Raw genomic sequence first — 14,409 nt, forward strand, 5'->3', positions numbered from 1 at the left:
TCCCTTCTTCTCCTGTGCTTTATCCCTATTTCCAGTGACCAATTTCCCCGCTAGCTAGAATTCTCTGTGATGTCAGCTTTTACATCCTCACTTGTACAATAAGAGATGATACAAAAAGGCAGCTAGAATGTTTCTGTGGTGGCAGCATAAGTAATTACCACACAACAATGAATGGGTTAACGCTCACTCCTAATTTTATTCCCAGCTATGTGTCAGTAATTCATGTCAACAGTTATGAGCTTAATAAAAAAGGTGTCACTCACATCTGTGGGCATTGATGCAAACCCTGTGGTTCTGTAGGAATAAAAACATCAAACAATTAGGATAGTTACAGGCATCAATGAAAAGAGTCTGATTGACCCGAGTTCTTGTGAAGACCCAGTTTGATATGTTAAATCCAGGCATCTGTTAATTTCTTTAATTGCCTGGAGATACACACGTGGAGTCTGTGTTATGGGAGGTGCTACTTCTTAGATCAAAGTGATGCAACCCAGTGATAATTAAACAAAAAGAGTGTAGCTTTTTGCAGGGCTATTTAGGTGTGTGTTTGTTTGTTTGAAACCAAATTAATAATTACCCAGTTTGTGATGGCAAATACCAATTTCCAGTCTTGGGAACATCTTTCAGCTGGGGAGTAGATCATACGCATATCTAAACCCAGCCCATCTAATCTTGTGTAGTCTGACACCCTTGATTGATACATTTTCCGTTTGTAAGTATGCTAACAACTGCATCTCCTATGTTTTTGTCAGTCTGGTTCAATACATGAATAACTCTGCTCCTGATTGTCTCCTGGTAACATTGTTAGACCAAAGGAAGTAGTAAATCATCAGCTAGCTATCTGCTCCTTCCTGCGTGACTGCCTACAGCTTTGCTGTTTCTTTGTGGATTTGCTCTGTGTAAAGTTTGGGACTGAAGGTGAAAACCTGCTGCAATTTTGCAATTCTAGTTAAACTGGAAGCAAGTATGTTACTCAAAATACGAAAAACTCATAAAAACTTAGCATGCTACCCTAAAAGGTATAAATACTGAATATGTGTCTTTGTAAAATAAATTCCATATATACTTGTGAAAACTACTGTGCAAGAGGAGTTTGCTTGTATGCTATAGAGCAAGTGCCTTGAAACAGCCTGAGCAGAAGTTCTCTTTGAAATGTTGTTTGCTCTCATTTCATTTCTTTTTCTGAATGTATGTGTGGTGCGTGTTAGCAGCAGATGGCATTTGCAGCATCATTCACAGTTTTCACAGAATTGAACTGGCACAACATACAAAAAAGCGCTAATACTTGGGTTTTTTTCTTTCCCTTAAATTGCATGTGTTTGTGGGAATTGGTGGGAAGAGCTCTGTAAGTGAATTTGCATGTGTTGATGCTCTTTTAGCTACTTGAAGATGAAATACCAGATTGGAGCTGGTTCTATCTGCTTTCTGGTAAATAAATTTTCCATTTCTTTCATACAAGTTCTGATGTATCTGAAGCTGAGGTCAGTCATGTCAAGTGCTCTTTCAGCTGAGGACTAGTGAGTTGTATATGTAGAAGGAGTCATGTAGTTTTAATAACTGTCTAGACGTAGAGTTGTCTGTGTGTTACCTTTTTTTTCCTGAATTGGCAAATAGTAACACTGAGTACTGGGACCTGAGCTTGCAGTGACTGATAAGCAAAGGATTAAGGTTGTTTCTCACGGCACAGGGCTAAGGCAGAAGAGCATGACAGTACAGGCGTTTATGCACTGGCTGTAATTACTGTGAATATTTTCCCACACACTGAAGCATAGAGAGAGGCCCTACTTCCTAGCAGAGCTTTTAAAAGTGGAGTAAAGAAGACTAAGACCTTCACTCCTTGTTTTCCTTCTTAGAATTCATTTCTTTGGCTTTCTTAACATGATTTCACCCCCTCCAATCTCACTGGTGCTGTTGAATCACTTTGTTGCTTGCTTTTTGTGTTCTCCCATTTGTCTTCTGTTTACCAGCACCTGTCTTTCTTGGCTGCTAACAGCCAGGTGCTGTTTGCATCTCTCTACCTTCTCCCAGATTTGCCTTTCAGTATTTGAATCCTCCAGAATTTTCCACCCTTCTGGTCTGGTCTCCAGGCATTTGCATGTTGTTTCTAGGATCCTTTCCCTTGGGATGGGAAGGAGATTGTGACGGTAACCTGGAGATCAGTGGCAGCAGCAATGGCATCCAGTAGCCTTCTCGGTTAATCACAGGTTGAAATTTCTAGTGCTGAAATATGGGGAAATTGGGGGTCTTAGCTTCTCCAGTCTCATTTGTGAGTCTTAGTGAAAGCTGTTGATGAGAATCAGGTTTGTTGAAGACCTGGATGCTACTGTCTGCTAAGACATCACACTGAGGCCAGGCACGTATTGTGCCGTTAACTTTGGGAGTCCTCAAGCTCTGGAAGTCACTGACACTGATAGATTTCACAGGACAACTAATCTGTCGGGGAACCTGTTTCCCTCTAGGTGCGAGAATACTTGTTTCAGAGATACCTTTGTGCTGTTACTGGATGCTATGTTTATGCTACTGGGATTAATGTTAAACCAAGCACTTAACTGTACATTTGTTTATCCAAACAAAGAGGGTGTGATCAGTAAGAGTAAGGAAGGAAAAGCCGTCTCCTCAGAAAGCCCAGGACTTCATTGTGGTGTTCTCTCTGTGGGTGTTACAGATTTTTGTCCTCTTTCACTCCTACCCATTCAGTGTGAACTTATGAGAAAAAGTCTGCCAGCTATTCTGGCATGTATGGTAATTGTATGGGTGGCCTTACCTTTCTGAAAGTTCAGAAAGCATGATGGAAAAATTGATGTAGCTGCGGAAAAAAATGCTGCTAGTTCTGCCTTCTTCCTTCTGACCCTTCCTTCCTTGGGTCATTTTTGCCATTTGGTCTTTGGTAAAAATGTATCTGATTTAAATAATAAAACTGAACATACTCTTGCTGTGCGTTGGTACAGAAGTCTTAATACTGTGGAGTTTCTAGACATTACTGTGAACCAACACTTAAATACAATTAATCACACAGCCATTTGTAAGGAAATTTGTTTTAGAGGACATGCAGATTAATCTCTTTTTCTTCTTGTGTCCTGTAGAGGAGGAAGCTTTCAACAGCATTTCCATATTTAATGGCAGTTTAGAATGTGAGAATTAAAGTTAGTTGGGAGATAAAGTGGTCTAGTGAGCGTGGCGTCTATTTGTTGAATATATGGAGAGGAAGATACCATTAGAAGACAGTTTATGACAGTTTTAATAATAAGAAAAAAGGAAAAAAGAAAATAAAGTGTGCAAAATACAAAACCAGTTACACTTTAATTCTAAATAACTGCCTACGTGCAGGAATTTTGGAGACTAATTTCTTTAGCTTGGAGAGAAGGAGGCTCAGGGGAGACCTTGTTTCTTTTTACAACTACCTGAAAGGAGGTTGTAGCAAGGTGGGTGTCAGTCTGTTCTCCCAATTAACAAGGAATAGGTCAAGAGGAAATGGCTTCAAGTTGCGCCAGGGGAGGTTTAGATTGGATATTAGGAAAAATTTCTTCACCCAAAGGGTTGTCAAGCATTGGACCAGGCTGCCCAGGGGGTGGTTGACTCACCATCCCTGGAGGTATTTAAAAGGCCTGTAGATGTGGTGCTTAGGGACATGGTTTAGTGGTGGACTTGGTAGTGCTAGGTTAACGGTTGGACTCAATGATCTTAAGGGTCTTTTCCAATCTAAATGATTCTATGAAATCAAATATCCCCACAGACATGCACACACAAATGTATTTTGATACTGGGCAAATCCGTGCTGTACTTTCACATGATCTTTTATAGTGAGAGTGGAATTGGGAATAAATGGTGATTTGAATGCATTAATGCTGTTATTGTATTCAGAAGAGCATTTTTTTCTAAGTTTGTTGGCTTATTGGTAGCCTCTTTTTCTTACAGACAGCTCTTTTAAATCTGCTTGACTCTTCTGTTTGGAGTTTAATGAGACTTGTAATCTGTGAGATCCAATGGTCTACAAAGTCTTCGAGTTGATGTGTAAATGGCTCATTTGTTAGAAGACAGACCATTGCATGTTACGAGATCCAGATGCTGGCACCCAAGTTCAAGGAGAATATAGAATGGGTGGCAGAAGTAGTGGAATTGGGGCATTGTTTATTGCTTTTCATTTTTGGTGTTGTGATACTGTCATAAGCACACTTTAATGAAAGACTTCGACCAGGAATACTTGTACAAGGTACAATTTTAATGTATTATAACTAGGAGGAGTGTCCAAAGCAGAGCAAAATGTTGTTTCTCATTGGCTCTTTTGGCTGGATTGGTCACCTGGTATGAAAGATTCTAGTCTTAAGTAGAGTACGTACTGAAGATCCTTGTGTAAGAAACAATGCTGTTGTATATGTATGCTTTTATGTATTAGGAACATATCAACACCTCAGGAACATGGAGTTGATGAGCTTGTTCCTGTGCTGTCAGGAAACTGTAATGACTTAATGTCCTCTTCAAGATCTGTAAAGTCATTAGAATTAAAAATGTTCTACAATAAAACGCAAGCATAGTGAAGTATTTTGTTTCATTAGTCATGGCAGTTCACATAATGCTGGCTGTATGTTTAAGGACTTCCACAATCATTAGCTTCAGAACATCCTGCTTTGGTTAACCTTGTATTTTTTTTGTATATTTTAATTTTAGGAGCCAACACAGTTAAGGGAAAACCTACTACCTAACTTCTGCCTACCTTGTTTCATTTTTCCTGTTTGAAAAAGAAGCAGAGAAAAAGGAAGAAATAAGCAATTGCTCCAAACATCAAGATTTGCATGAGAAATTAACTGTTTTCATTCTGTGTTCATGTTTTTCCTCACAGAGGAGGAATTATTCAGTAATTTGTCCATATTCAATGAAACATGTGTGAAGTGGCAAAGGAAAACTGGAAGACTGGGAGTGCAGGAAACGTACATGGTAAGTTGGGCAGTATTTAAGATTGGGAGTAGTTTTGTCCTGGTTAATTCTGGTCAGTCAGTAGTGGAGATTTGTTTTTTGTGTTTTGTTTATATGGTAATTTTTCTTCCTCTTCCCAGTGAACTGCCTAAAAAACTGAAGATGTCTGGTTTGGGAAAGAAACAAATCCTTGTCCTAAAGTTAGGTGAAAAACTTAAAAGCTGTTGGGGTCCCATTCCAGTAAATTGAACATGTGGTTGATACAAGAAGCATTTCAGCACAAGTTGTATGTTTTAGTGAAATTTTGTTGTAGAGTTCAAGGTCCCATTGACATAGAAAACATTGCAAAATGTGCGCTCTGTCCCTATCTGCGATGCAGACATTTCAAGTAAAGAGTGTACGCTTGCAGATACTAGATGTGACTTGTTTTAGAAATGAAAGGTATATTGCAATACTGTGCCTTGCTCAAGAGATTCAACCATCTTACATTAGAACATTTTAGAACTGTTTTTCACAGGAATTGAAAACAACCTTGGTAACTACTCTATTTTTTTTTTTTTACCATGTATAAACATAAGAATAAAAGTTAAGTTACAAATCCTCAGAAACAAATAGTTCAGCCAGTGTTACTGAGTGCCAAAACAACATGAAAAGAATTCCCATGTTTTGGGAATGACAACATCCTAAGAAAGGTTGGGGTTTTTAACACATACAAGTAGGGGAAAAAAAAGGTGGGGTATTGGTAGTGGTCAACAGCTCAATGTCCACATGGAGATTGGTGACTAGCAGTGTCCCTCAGGGGTCCATACTGGCACCAGTCCTCTTTAATGTTCTTCATCAATGACATAGACAGTGGGATTGAGTGCACCCTCAGCAAGTTTACAGACAATGCCAAGCTGAGTGGTGCGGTTGACACACCTGAGGATGGAATGCCATCTAGAGGGACCTGAACAAGCTCCAGGCATGGGCCCATGTGAACCTCATGAGGTTCAACAAGGCCAAGTGCAGGGTCCTCCACCTGGGTCAGGGTGGGGGATGAAGGGATGCAGAGCAGCCCTGCTGAGAAGGACTTGGGGGTACTGGTGAATGAAAAGCTGGACATGAGCCGGCAACGTGCGCTCACAGCCCAGGCAGCCAACCGTGTCCCGGGCTGCATCCAAAGCAGCGTGGCCAGCAGGTTGAGGGAGGGGATTCTGCCCCTCTACTGCGCTCTGGTGAGACCTCATCTGCAGTGCTGCATCCAGCTCTGGAGCCCTCAGCACAGGAAAGACATTGACCTGTTTGAACGGGTCCGGAGAAGGGCCACAAAAATGATCGGAGGGTTGGAACACCTCTCCTGTCAGAACAGTCTGAGAGTTAGGGTTTTTCAGCCTGGAGAAGAGAAGGCTCCGGGGAGACCTTATTGCAGCCTGCCAGTACTTAAAGGGAGCCTACAAGAAAGATGGGAACAGACTTTTTACCAGGGCCTGTTGCAATAGGACAAGGGGTAATGTTTTAAACTGAAAGAGGGTAGATTTAGACTAGATCTAAGGAAGAAAATTTTCACACTGAGGGTGGTGAAACAGTGGGGCAGGTTGCCCAGAGATGTGGCAGATGGCCCCAACCCGGAAACCCTTAAGGCCAGGTTAGATGAGGCTCTGAGCAATCTGTTCTATTTGAAGATGTCCCTGCTCATTGCAGGGGGATTGGATGAGATGACCTGTAAAGGTCCCTTCCATCCCAAACTATTGCATGGTTCTATGATTATTTATGATCTCTAGGGGGGGTAGGTTAATGTGGAAAATACATTTCAATACGTTTCAATATACGATAATTTTGGAAAACAGCCTGGTTTTCTCTTCCTGTGTTACAAACCAATGTATTTTTAGTTTGAGTGGTTTAGTTGAGCACTGCTGAGACGGAAAAAGCAAATTCACAATTGCCCAAACAGTTCAAAACCAGTGCTTTTCATGTACCCAGTGGTAACTGGCAAGCTGTGGATCCCTGGTATAATGTGCTCTGTGCATGTGGTTGTGCCTTGAATTCAGCTATTTGCAAGACACTTCACAATATTCAAAATTGAGGATGATGTAGGCATAGGGTGCATGCATCTGTGTATTGACAACACAGTCTGAACTGCCTTGAGCTCAACTAGATGAGTTTTGTCTGTCCCTTCATCTCATACAAACAACAGGTTTCTTTTTCACTGCACTGGGACAATCTTAGGGAAGCTTGTCTTCTACTGTTTGGCATTCAGTCTTCCTACTGCTTCTGTAGGGCAAGGGGGAAAAACTACAAAAAAGAAAAGAAACCATCGAGCAGATGTAGTTTTGATCTGTGTGCTGTAATCAAGAAAGAATATTTACTTAACACCTTACTGCTTATGTTGGAGTTGCTTGTAGGGTCCATGTTGCAGATTCCTTCTATTTGTTGTAGAAATACATGGAAAAATATTCATAATTTGAATAGCCAGAAGAAATTGAAGATATAATTTATTAAGCCATCTTATTGCACCAAAACAGTCACAAGCTAATTTTTTTGATTGAGCTGATATTTTAAAACAGATGTAATCCTAGGTTCTCAAGGCTTAATTGAACTAGTGTTCTGAATTTTGGAGAACCACAACCAATTTTACCATCTTTTGTGTTAATCCTTCAATAGTTTCACATACTGGGCCAAAGATGGGATGAGAAGGCATTCTCGGAAGATGCGGTATTTAACATCACTACAAGTGAAGATAATCCAAATGTGTGTTTAGATCTCAACTCTGGTGGTAACTACCTGGTGAATATTACTGCTATCTCTTCCACAAACATCACTGTCTCAGTTACAGTAGCAGTTCAAACAAAGGGTAGGTTGTGTTTTGTATTATCTGTGCTTACAGAAGAACTTGCTGTGCTGTAGAATTCACTGTTTTGGGTGTAGCTGTCAGGGCAACAGGCCGTCTCCTAGACTATATCATTCTTTATGCTGACAGCATCCCCTTTTTCTGCAAGACATTTTTCTTTCTGTTCACTGTGGCCATTGAATCTATGAGAGAACAGCCGGGGCAGTAAGTGCCCTTCAGAATTTCGGTCCATGGTACAGTGCTTACTGGTTTCCATTCCTTGCCTTGAAAATTGATCCTCTGCCTATGGGAGAATTCCCCATTTGCTGTGCTGTGTGACACTAATCTAAGTGATGTGAGCATTATAGATAATGTTCCTCTGCTTAGCAGCGATGAGCAGTGTTCTCAGTAATTGTAGTGAAGGCATGTTCTAACAGCAGATTTCTGTAGTATTTTGGTCACAGAAACTTCAAGCTTCCCTTCTGACATACTAATTCTGGTGGGACAGACAGACCTTGAGAAATAATTGCCTTTGGAATCCACAAAACATGCTTTTTCTCATACGCTTTTTCCTAAAAGGCATCAACTGTAGCAAATTGTTCTATGATAACTTTATTTCCATCAGAAGGTCTGAACCCCTGGATCTTTCTGTCATTATAACCTTCCTAGGTGTGGACAAATAGATCCTCTGTTGATTTCCTGAATAGCGTGCTTGGGTTTTTTCCAACAGCCATTTTCTGTTGAAAATGTTCATGCCTTATTTACTGTGTTTGCTCATAGAAAAAAAATGAGATTCTACCTCTGTCTCAGAAGAGAACTAAAATAAAAACCTTTCCTTTCATCTACTCATTTTTAATTAAGTTGAAGAAGTTGAAGCTTTTGTAATAAGTTTTTCCCTTTTTTTTATTGTCTCTACAGTAAAGGAAGCTCTCAATAACCTATTAATTTTTAACGATACATGCTTGAAATGGCGAAGGAATGTCAGAGGAACTGATGTGGAAGACACATACTCAGTAAGTCACAGTCTGTATTTTGAATCTAGAAAACAATCCATATCAATCACTTACGTGAAAAAAACTGTAATTTTTCAAATACTCACTGCTAGCAGTGTTCCTCATTATTAGAATGCCTCCCATAAAAAGATGCAGGGAGTAAGCTTGCATAGCAAACTTCAAAAAAGAAAGAAACCACCATGCTTTTTTGTAGTCTCCTGGTTTTGCTTATTTTTTCCCCTGCTCTACCCTATTTTGCCTTCCCTATCTGTACTTTGAATTTTGTTGTGTTCAGGCCTCAGACGACTCTGTTCCAATTCCACAGAATCAGTCCACTCTGCCATATGGTACACCTTCAATCTTCCCTTGTCCCAGCAGGGCATTTCTACATGATTATCTCTGCCAGGACTCTTGACCACCTGCCGTTCTCTCAAATCTCCATGTGTTCAGAGGTGCTCAGAGATTATCTAAAGGCATAGGATCTATTCAGAGGAAAATTAGCACATGATTAAAATACAGCAAGCATTTTAGTTTTCGTTAACAGAGGAATGGTCAGGAGAGGCCTTAAGTTAATAACTTCATGGTCGTTTGGGAGATCAACAACAAAACAACCACATACAAAATCCAGCTGAAAAAAAAAAAAAGCCATGGGCCTGTAAGTTTGCCTGGAAACATAGCTGCCTGTAGGCACATCCTGGAGGGTGGTTGGCATTTTGACATAGGAGTTGAGTTTGATGGAAGTTTGACTTGATCCTCAGGGTCAAACCAAAGAGAGGTGCTCATGTGAGCTTACACAGATCATCACTTTGCACCATGAGGGTATACTACAATGAAAGTGCACTCTTACTGGAAACCTGTACGTTACCAGAAAATCAAGACTTGGGGGAAATTACAGTACTAATAAAAAAGAAGCTAGACTCAGGAGGAGGAGAAATGAAAGAACTACGACAATGTCAGAGCTGATCAAAGGGGACTGCAATTCCTGTCAAATTTTGGAAGCATTTGAACTTGAATAACTGTCAGTGCCAAGATTTTTGGCACTCTGTATGCAGTGATATGTTTTTCTGCAATTTCTTCTAATTTAGAGCATGACATGACTGAATGCAAGTGATATATTAAAACATTGCCATTTCCATACCGTGATTGTTTGGTTACAGTTTCAAGTGCAAGGCCAGCGTTGGTATCAGAAGGAGTTCTTTCATGAAATGACCTTCAACCTTACCACACACAAGCAGGCTCCAGAAGTTTGTTTTGATTTGCAGCCAGGCACCAATTACTCTGTTAATATTTCCATGGTAGCTTTGAATTTTTCACTGCTCATTTCCATGACAACACAAATCACAGGTATGTCCTGCCACTTATTTTATATGTTTACAAAAGCACCTACTGGGTGCATGAGGCTCAAGTGAAACAGTATTGTTGATCTCAGTATTGTATGGCGAGTTGTTAAAGTGCTCTTTCCATGCTCAAAATTGTTCATTGTTGCTTAACAGATTTCACAGGGTTGACAGTCCAGCAGCAGTAGAGGGAGAGAAATGGGGTGCAGTGTTTTGAAGCATCACTTTGGCACAGCAGGGAAGAGATAGTTTGATGGATTAGACACAAGGTTGGTATTTAAGAGCTGGGTTAAATTCCCTGCCCTATTAGAGGCTGACACTTTTTCAGTACGAGTTCTCTCCACTGTGAAGTGGAGCTAAAAGCACAACTCCATGTCGTATGGGTATTTGTGACAACAGATATCACTAAAGTCTGCAAGGATCCAAAGTGTAGAGGGTCCTGCAAGTACCTCAGACAGATACCTTCATCTCTAATTGGTAGAATACAAAACATAAAAGGCATTTGAGCAAATAAAGTTACGTAGTAAGGGTCTCAGCTTCACTGTTTAGCAAGATATTTGTATGGCACTAAAATGCTGTGATTAAAAACAAGGCAGTTTTTAGCACATTTTTTTGTTTAGAACAGTTTTGTAGCATCCCTATACTGTCAAACTTTCTGTATAGGTTCTTAGCTGTTACAATGTGAAGTGCAGTGTTTGGTGCTGGTATCATTCTTACCATTGGGGCCAGAAATTGGAATAGGTAAGGAACATGAAAGGTCTCTGAGTGTTTGTAACTGTATTCAGCCACTAGATGGAACCAATTCTCTTCTGACGGCTTATGAAGAACTGGGGATTTGTGGTAGTTTTGAAATTCATAGTACTACAGTATTTTTAATAGTAAATCTAAGGGTTTTAAGCTTACTGAAAGGCAAAACATCTCTTGCTTCCTAAAGCTACTGTTTAGGATATACAATGATCTGGATTTTTTTTAAAAATGAAATTGCCATAATGATTTGATAATTCATTTTCAGAAGTTTCCTAGCTGTCATGCAAAAGTAGCATCCATGAGTTCAAGAATACATATACCATTGTAAAAACTAATAAGCTGTCTCAGTTTGGTTGACTGAAGTAATTTTTGAATACATACTCAGAGTAAAAGTGTAGCTCTTTGCTCGCATCCTGTGATATTTCCTAAACTCTGCAGGATTGCATCAGGTCACTTACTCAGCAGAGCTCTAGAGACCACTTTGCAGCAGGTGCTGTGTGAAGTGGTATTTGTGTCTTGGCAGCTGGCATATTTTCCTCCTCACTGAGTTAGTGCTTAACAAATGCACATGCATAACCTCAGAAAAGGTCTTCACGTAAAAATTAGGTCATTACCATTTTGAAAGAAGATCCTGCTACATAAGGCATTTTATATGTCGTAGTTACTTTTTTCAATGAGCAATAAAAGGTAGGTGTTGCTGTGTTATTACAAATCTTCATCTGGCAGTGCCATGCCAGCACTCCATAATGTGTTTCCTTTAATGGAAGCCAAAAAATAGAAGTGGGTCTTTTTGCGTTTGAAATTGAGTGAAAATTAAAAAGCTATCAGTGGTCATGCTGTAAAGGTCACCAAAGAATGAGAATTTAAATAAGATGTTAAATTTTTTGCTGTTTCAGTTTATCTAAGATGAAAAAGATATAGTTAGAATAATTCATCTGGCATCACCCTTTGACTTCTGTGCCTTACGTTTCGGGAATTGCTGTATCTGTAAAAGCAACTTAATTTATATAAAAACTATTTATAATTTTATAGTGGGTGTATAATTTGCTTCTTCATTTATCCAGTTATTTTGTAATCATGTATGTTGTTAAACCAGATGGTTGTGTTTCCATGGTGGGTGGAATGATCTCAATTTATCTGCCGTAAGTCTGAAAAGTGTTTTTTGGCTCTGGTAGTTTTCTGGCTAAATGGTACTGTATAAATGTAAGAAATGCATTAAGCACAGAGGCTCTAAGGGGTCTAAGACTTAAAAAAGTGTTTTAATATACTGGAGGTGGCCTCTTTTGTTGTTTAAGTTTTCATATGGCATCCTTTAACAAATGCACAGTCAGTTGGTCTGTTTCCTCAGCTGGGGGCAAATGCAGATGTTTTATTTCCTTCGCTTCCACACATCTCCTGCATTTTGAGAGTTCGGGAAGTCTTAACTGTGGAGTTTCAGCTACTGTGAAGAGACATGTCTGAGATGATTGGATGACCATGGGCTAACAAACTTAAATGTCCTGACAAGGATAGTCATCTGTGTAAAATCTTAAAGGCTGTTGCAAAATAGAATAAGCATGTGAATGTGATCAATGAAGTTTGTGTCTTTCTTTCAAAAAGGAAGATTTGTAAATACTTGTTAAGAAGGTTACTTGTATATCCTGAGTATCTATATCTGTCTATTTCCTTGATGAGTATGTATTATATCCATAGTATTTCTAAAGAAAAAAAGCAAGAACTTGGGACTTAAAAGCCTGCTTTTCTCCCTGCAAAGTAGCATCCTTCAAAAATAGTTCTGTGCTGAGCGTAAGTTGGTTTTGCCAATCATCTTGTGGATGGTAGATATAGTCTAGCAAATACTTCATGGATCACTGAAATTCTGCTCCTTTCATACTTCCAGTAACAGGCATCTTGCACAGTCTTTTATTTTAGACAAGCTCTAAGCACCTGTCTACTTGAGATAGGAAATTGAGTAAATTACGAAAAATTATTAGCAGTGATTATATTATAGTTGTAACAAGATGATGGCAAGATTGTCTTTTAAGCAAAAAGGGAGTTTGTGTCTGTTTCCAAGAAAGGAAATGAGTGTCTTCTGGGTGTACTTTCTCATTCATTATTTCTGTTGGGATTGCACTACTTACACGTGGCTCTGTTCCTTTTCCTTTTTGAAGGTCATTTATTAAGGCATGCTCAGACAAAGCATTGTTCTTAATTTCATTGTCTGTTTTCACATGTGAATTTAAGATGACTGAATTTTGTAACCACTTTCAAGTGTTTGAAAAACAGAATAATAAAGAGCTAATGCTTTTGCTTCTTACATCCTAAATAAGAGTAACTTCTCCAGTTGAGCTGCATTAAAATACTATTGATATTTGAATCTGTTTGTAAGCTTTGCTTTGGGATAGATGATTTATGACGAATGTGACAAAATTGTGGTCTTTGGGAATTTCATGAATGCCTGCTTATTTACATTGTCTAGCTAGCTTTTTATAGTTTTAGAGGAGACCGCTGTGACCTAAGACATCATACTTATAGGACAGAAAACTTTCTAGACACTAGAAATAGATGTTTTGTATCTGAATTACTGGATTACACTTCCTTCATGTAAAATAATTCATATTAGAGTCAATGATGATTTCTCATTACTCTTCCTCCACGCCATTTTTGTCCTTAGAATCAAGGTGTGTTTTGAGTTTGTTCTGTGCTTACTGTTCACACATGCTGCCCTTTCTTACATATTCGTATTTGGACTTTCCAGTGCATTTGGGTAGGTTTGACCTTGAGCCTGTGTACCTCAGGCAGTTGTAGTAGTTCCTATGTTTTTCAGCTGCTGTTCTTTTTGTTTTAGTCCAGGATATACCTGCAGGCCACATACTCTAGTGTGTGTATCCTCTCCTTCCATATGAACATGTAAGTCAGAAAGTAGACTTACAAGCAGGGAGTCTAGAAAGTGACTTGAGTTAGAGGAATGAATTCCATCATACACTAAGTATAATCTTCGATTGCTCTGCCTTTCTGTCTAGGTACGTGAAAAATGTATTACGTTGCAGATCAGGTTGTGATGTCTTGATTTGTTTGCCCACCCATGGATGTACACACATACATTAAAGATCCGTTATTGTTCTGCTCTGTTTTATGATGGAAAAGATTTACACTCATGCTTTCATAAAGGGACTTCTTTAACATCTGGAAAAAACAAATCTGCTTTTCAGTGAGGAAGTGGAAGACTGTTGGTGATCTGACGGCTCTTACTCTGACAGCATATCATGCACCTCCAGAGAGACAGTCCATTACAGTGTGCAGCTTCAGAGCATGAGTATTGCGAAGAAGGGGGTTTCTGGGCCCCTCACTACAAGGCGGACATTGAGTTGCTGGAGTGTGTCCAGAGAAGAGCAAAAAAGAGCAACAAAGTTGGTTGAGGGGTCTGGAGAACAAGTCTTACAAGGAGCGGCTGAGGGAACTGGGGTTGTTCAGTCTCGAGAAGAGGAGGCTGAGGGGAGACCTCATCGCTCTCTGCAACTACCTGAAAGGTGGCTGTGGTGGGGTGGCTATTGGTCTCTTCAAGTAACTAGCGATGGGACGAGAGGAAATGGCCTCAAGTTGCGCTGGGGGGGGGGGGGGGAAAATGACGATGGGA

At 39.7% G+C, this 14,409-nt stretch overlaps 1 protein-coding gene across 1 annotated transcript in view; it reads left to right on the top strand.

The window, feature by feature from the left end:
* The window catches only part of SUSD1 (sushi domain containing 1), a gene marked incomplete at its 5' end in the record, with an annotated part of 43,968 nt that overhangs the window by 12,984 nt on the left and 16,575 nt on the right, over positions 1-14,409 (top strand). Inside the window, 4 exons of the mRNA XM_010293438.1 lie at positions 4,838-4,932; positions 7,552-7,741; positions 8,636-8,730; positions 9,867-10,053. Of these exons, the coding sequence (XP_010291740.1) occupies positions 4,838-4,932; positions 7,552-7,741; positions 8,636-8,730; positions 9,867-10,053 (567 nt within the window). The remainder of the gene's footprint in view (positions 1-4,837; positions 4,933-7,551; positions 7,742-8,635; positions 8,731-9,866; positions 10,054-14,409) is intronic.

The sequence above is a fragment of the Phaethon lepturus genome, unplaced genomic scaffold, assembly GCF_000687285.1.
Source record: "Phaethon lepturus isolate BGI_N335 unplaced genomic scaffold, ASM68728v1 scaffold27580, whole genome shotgun sequence".
Lineage (NCBI taxonomy): Eukaryota > Metazoa > Chordata > Aves > Phaethontiformes > Phaethontidae > Phaethon > Phaethon lepturus.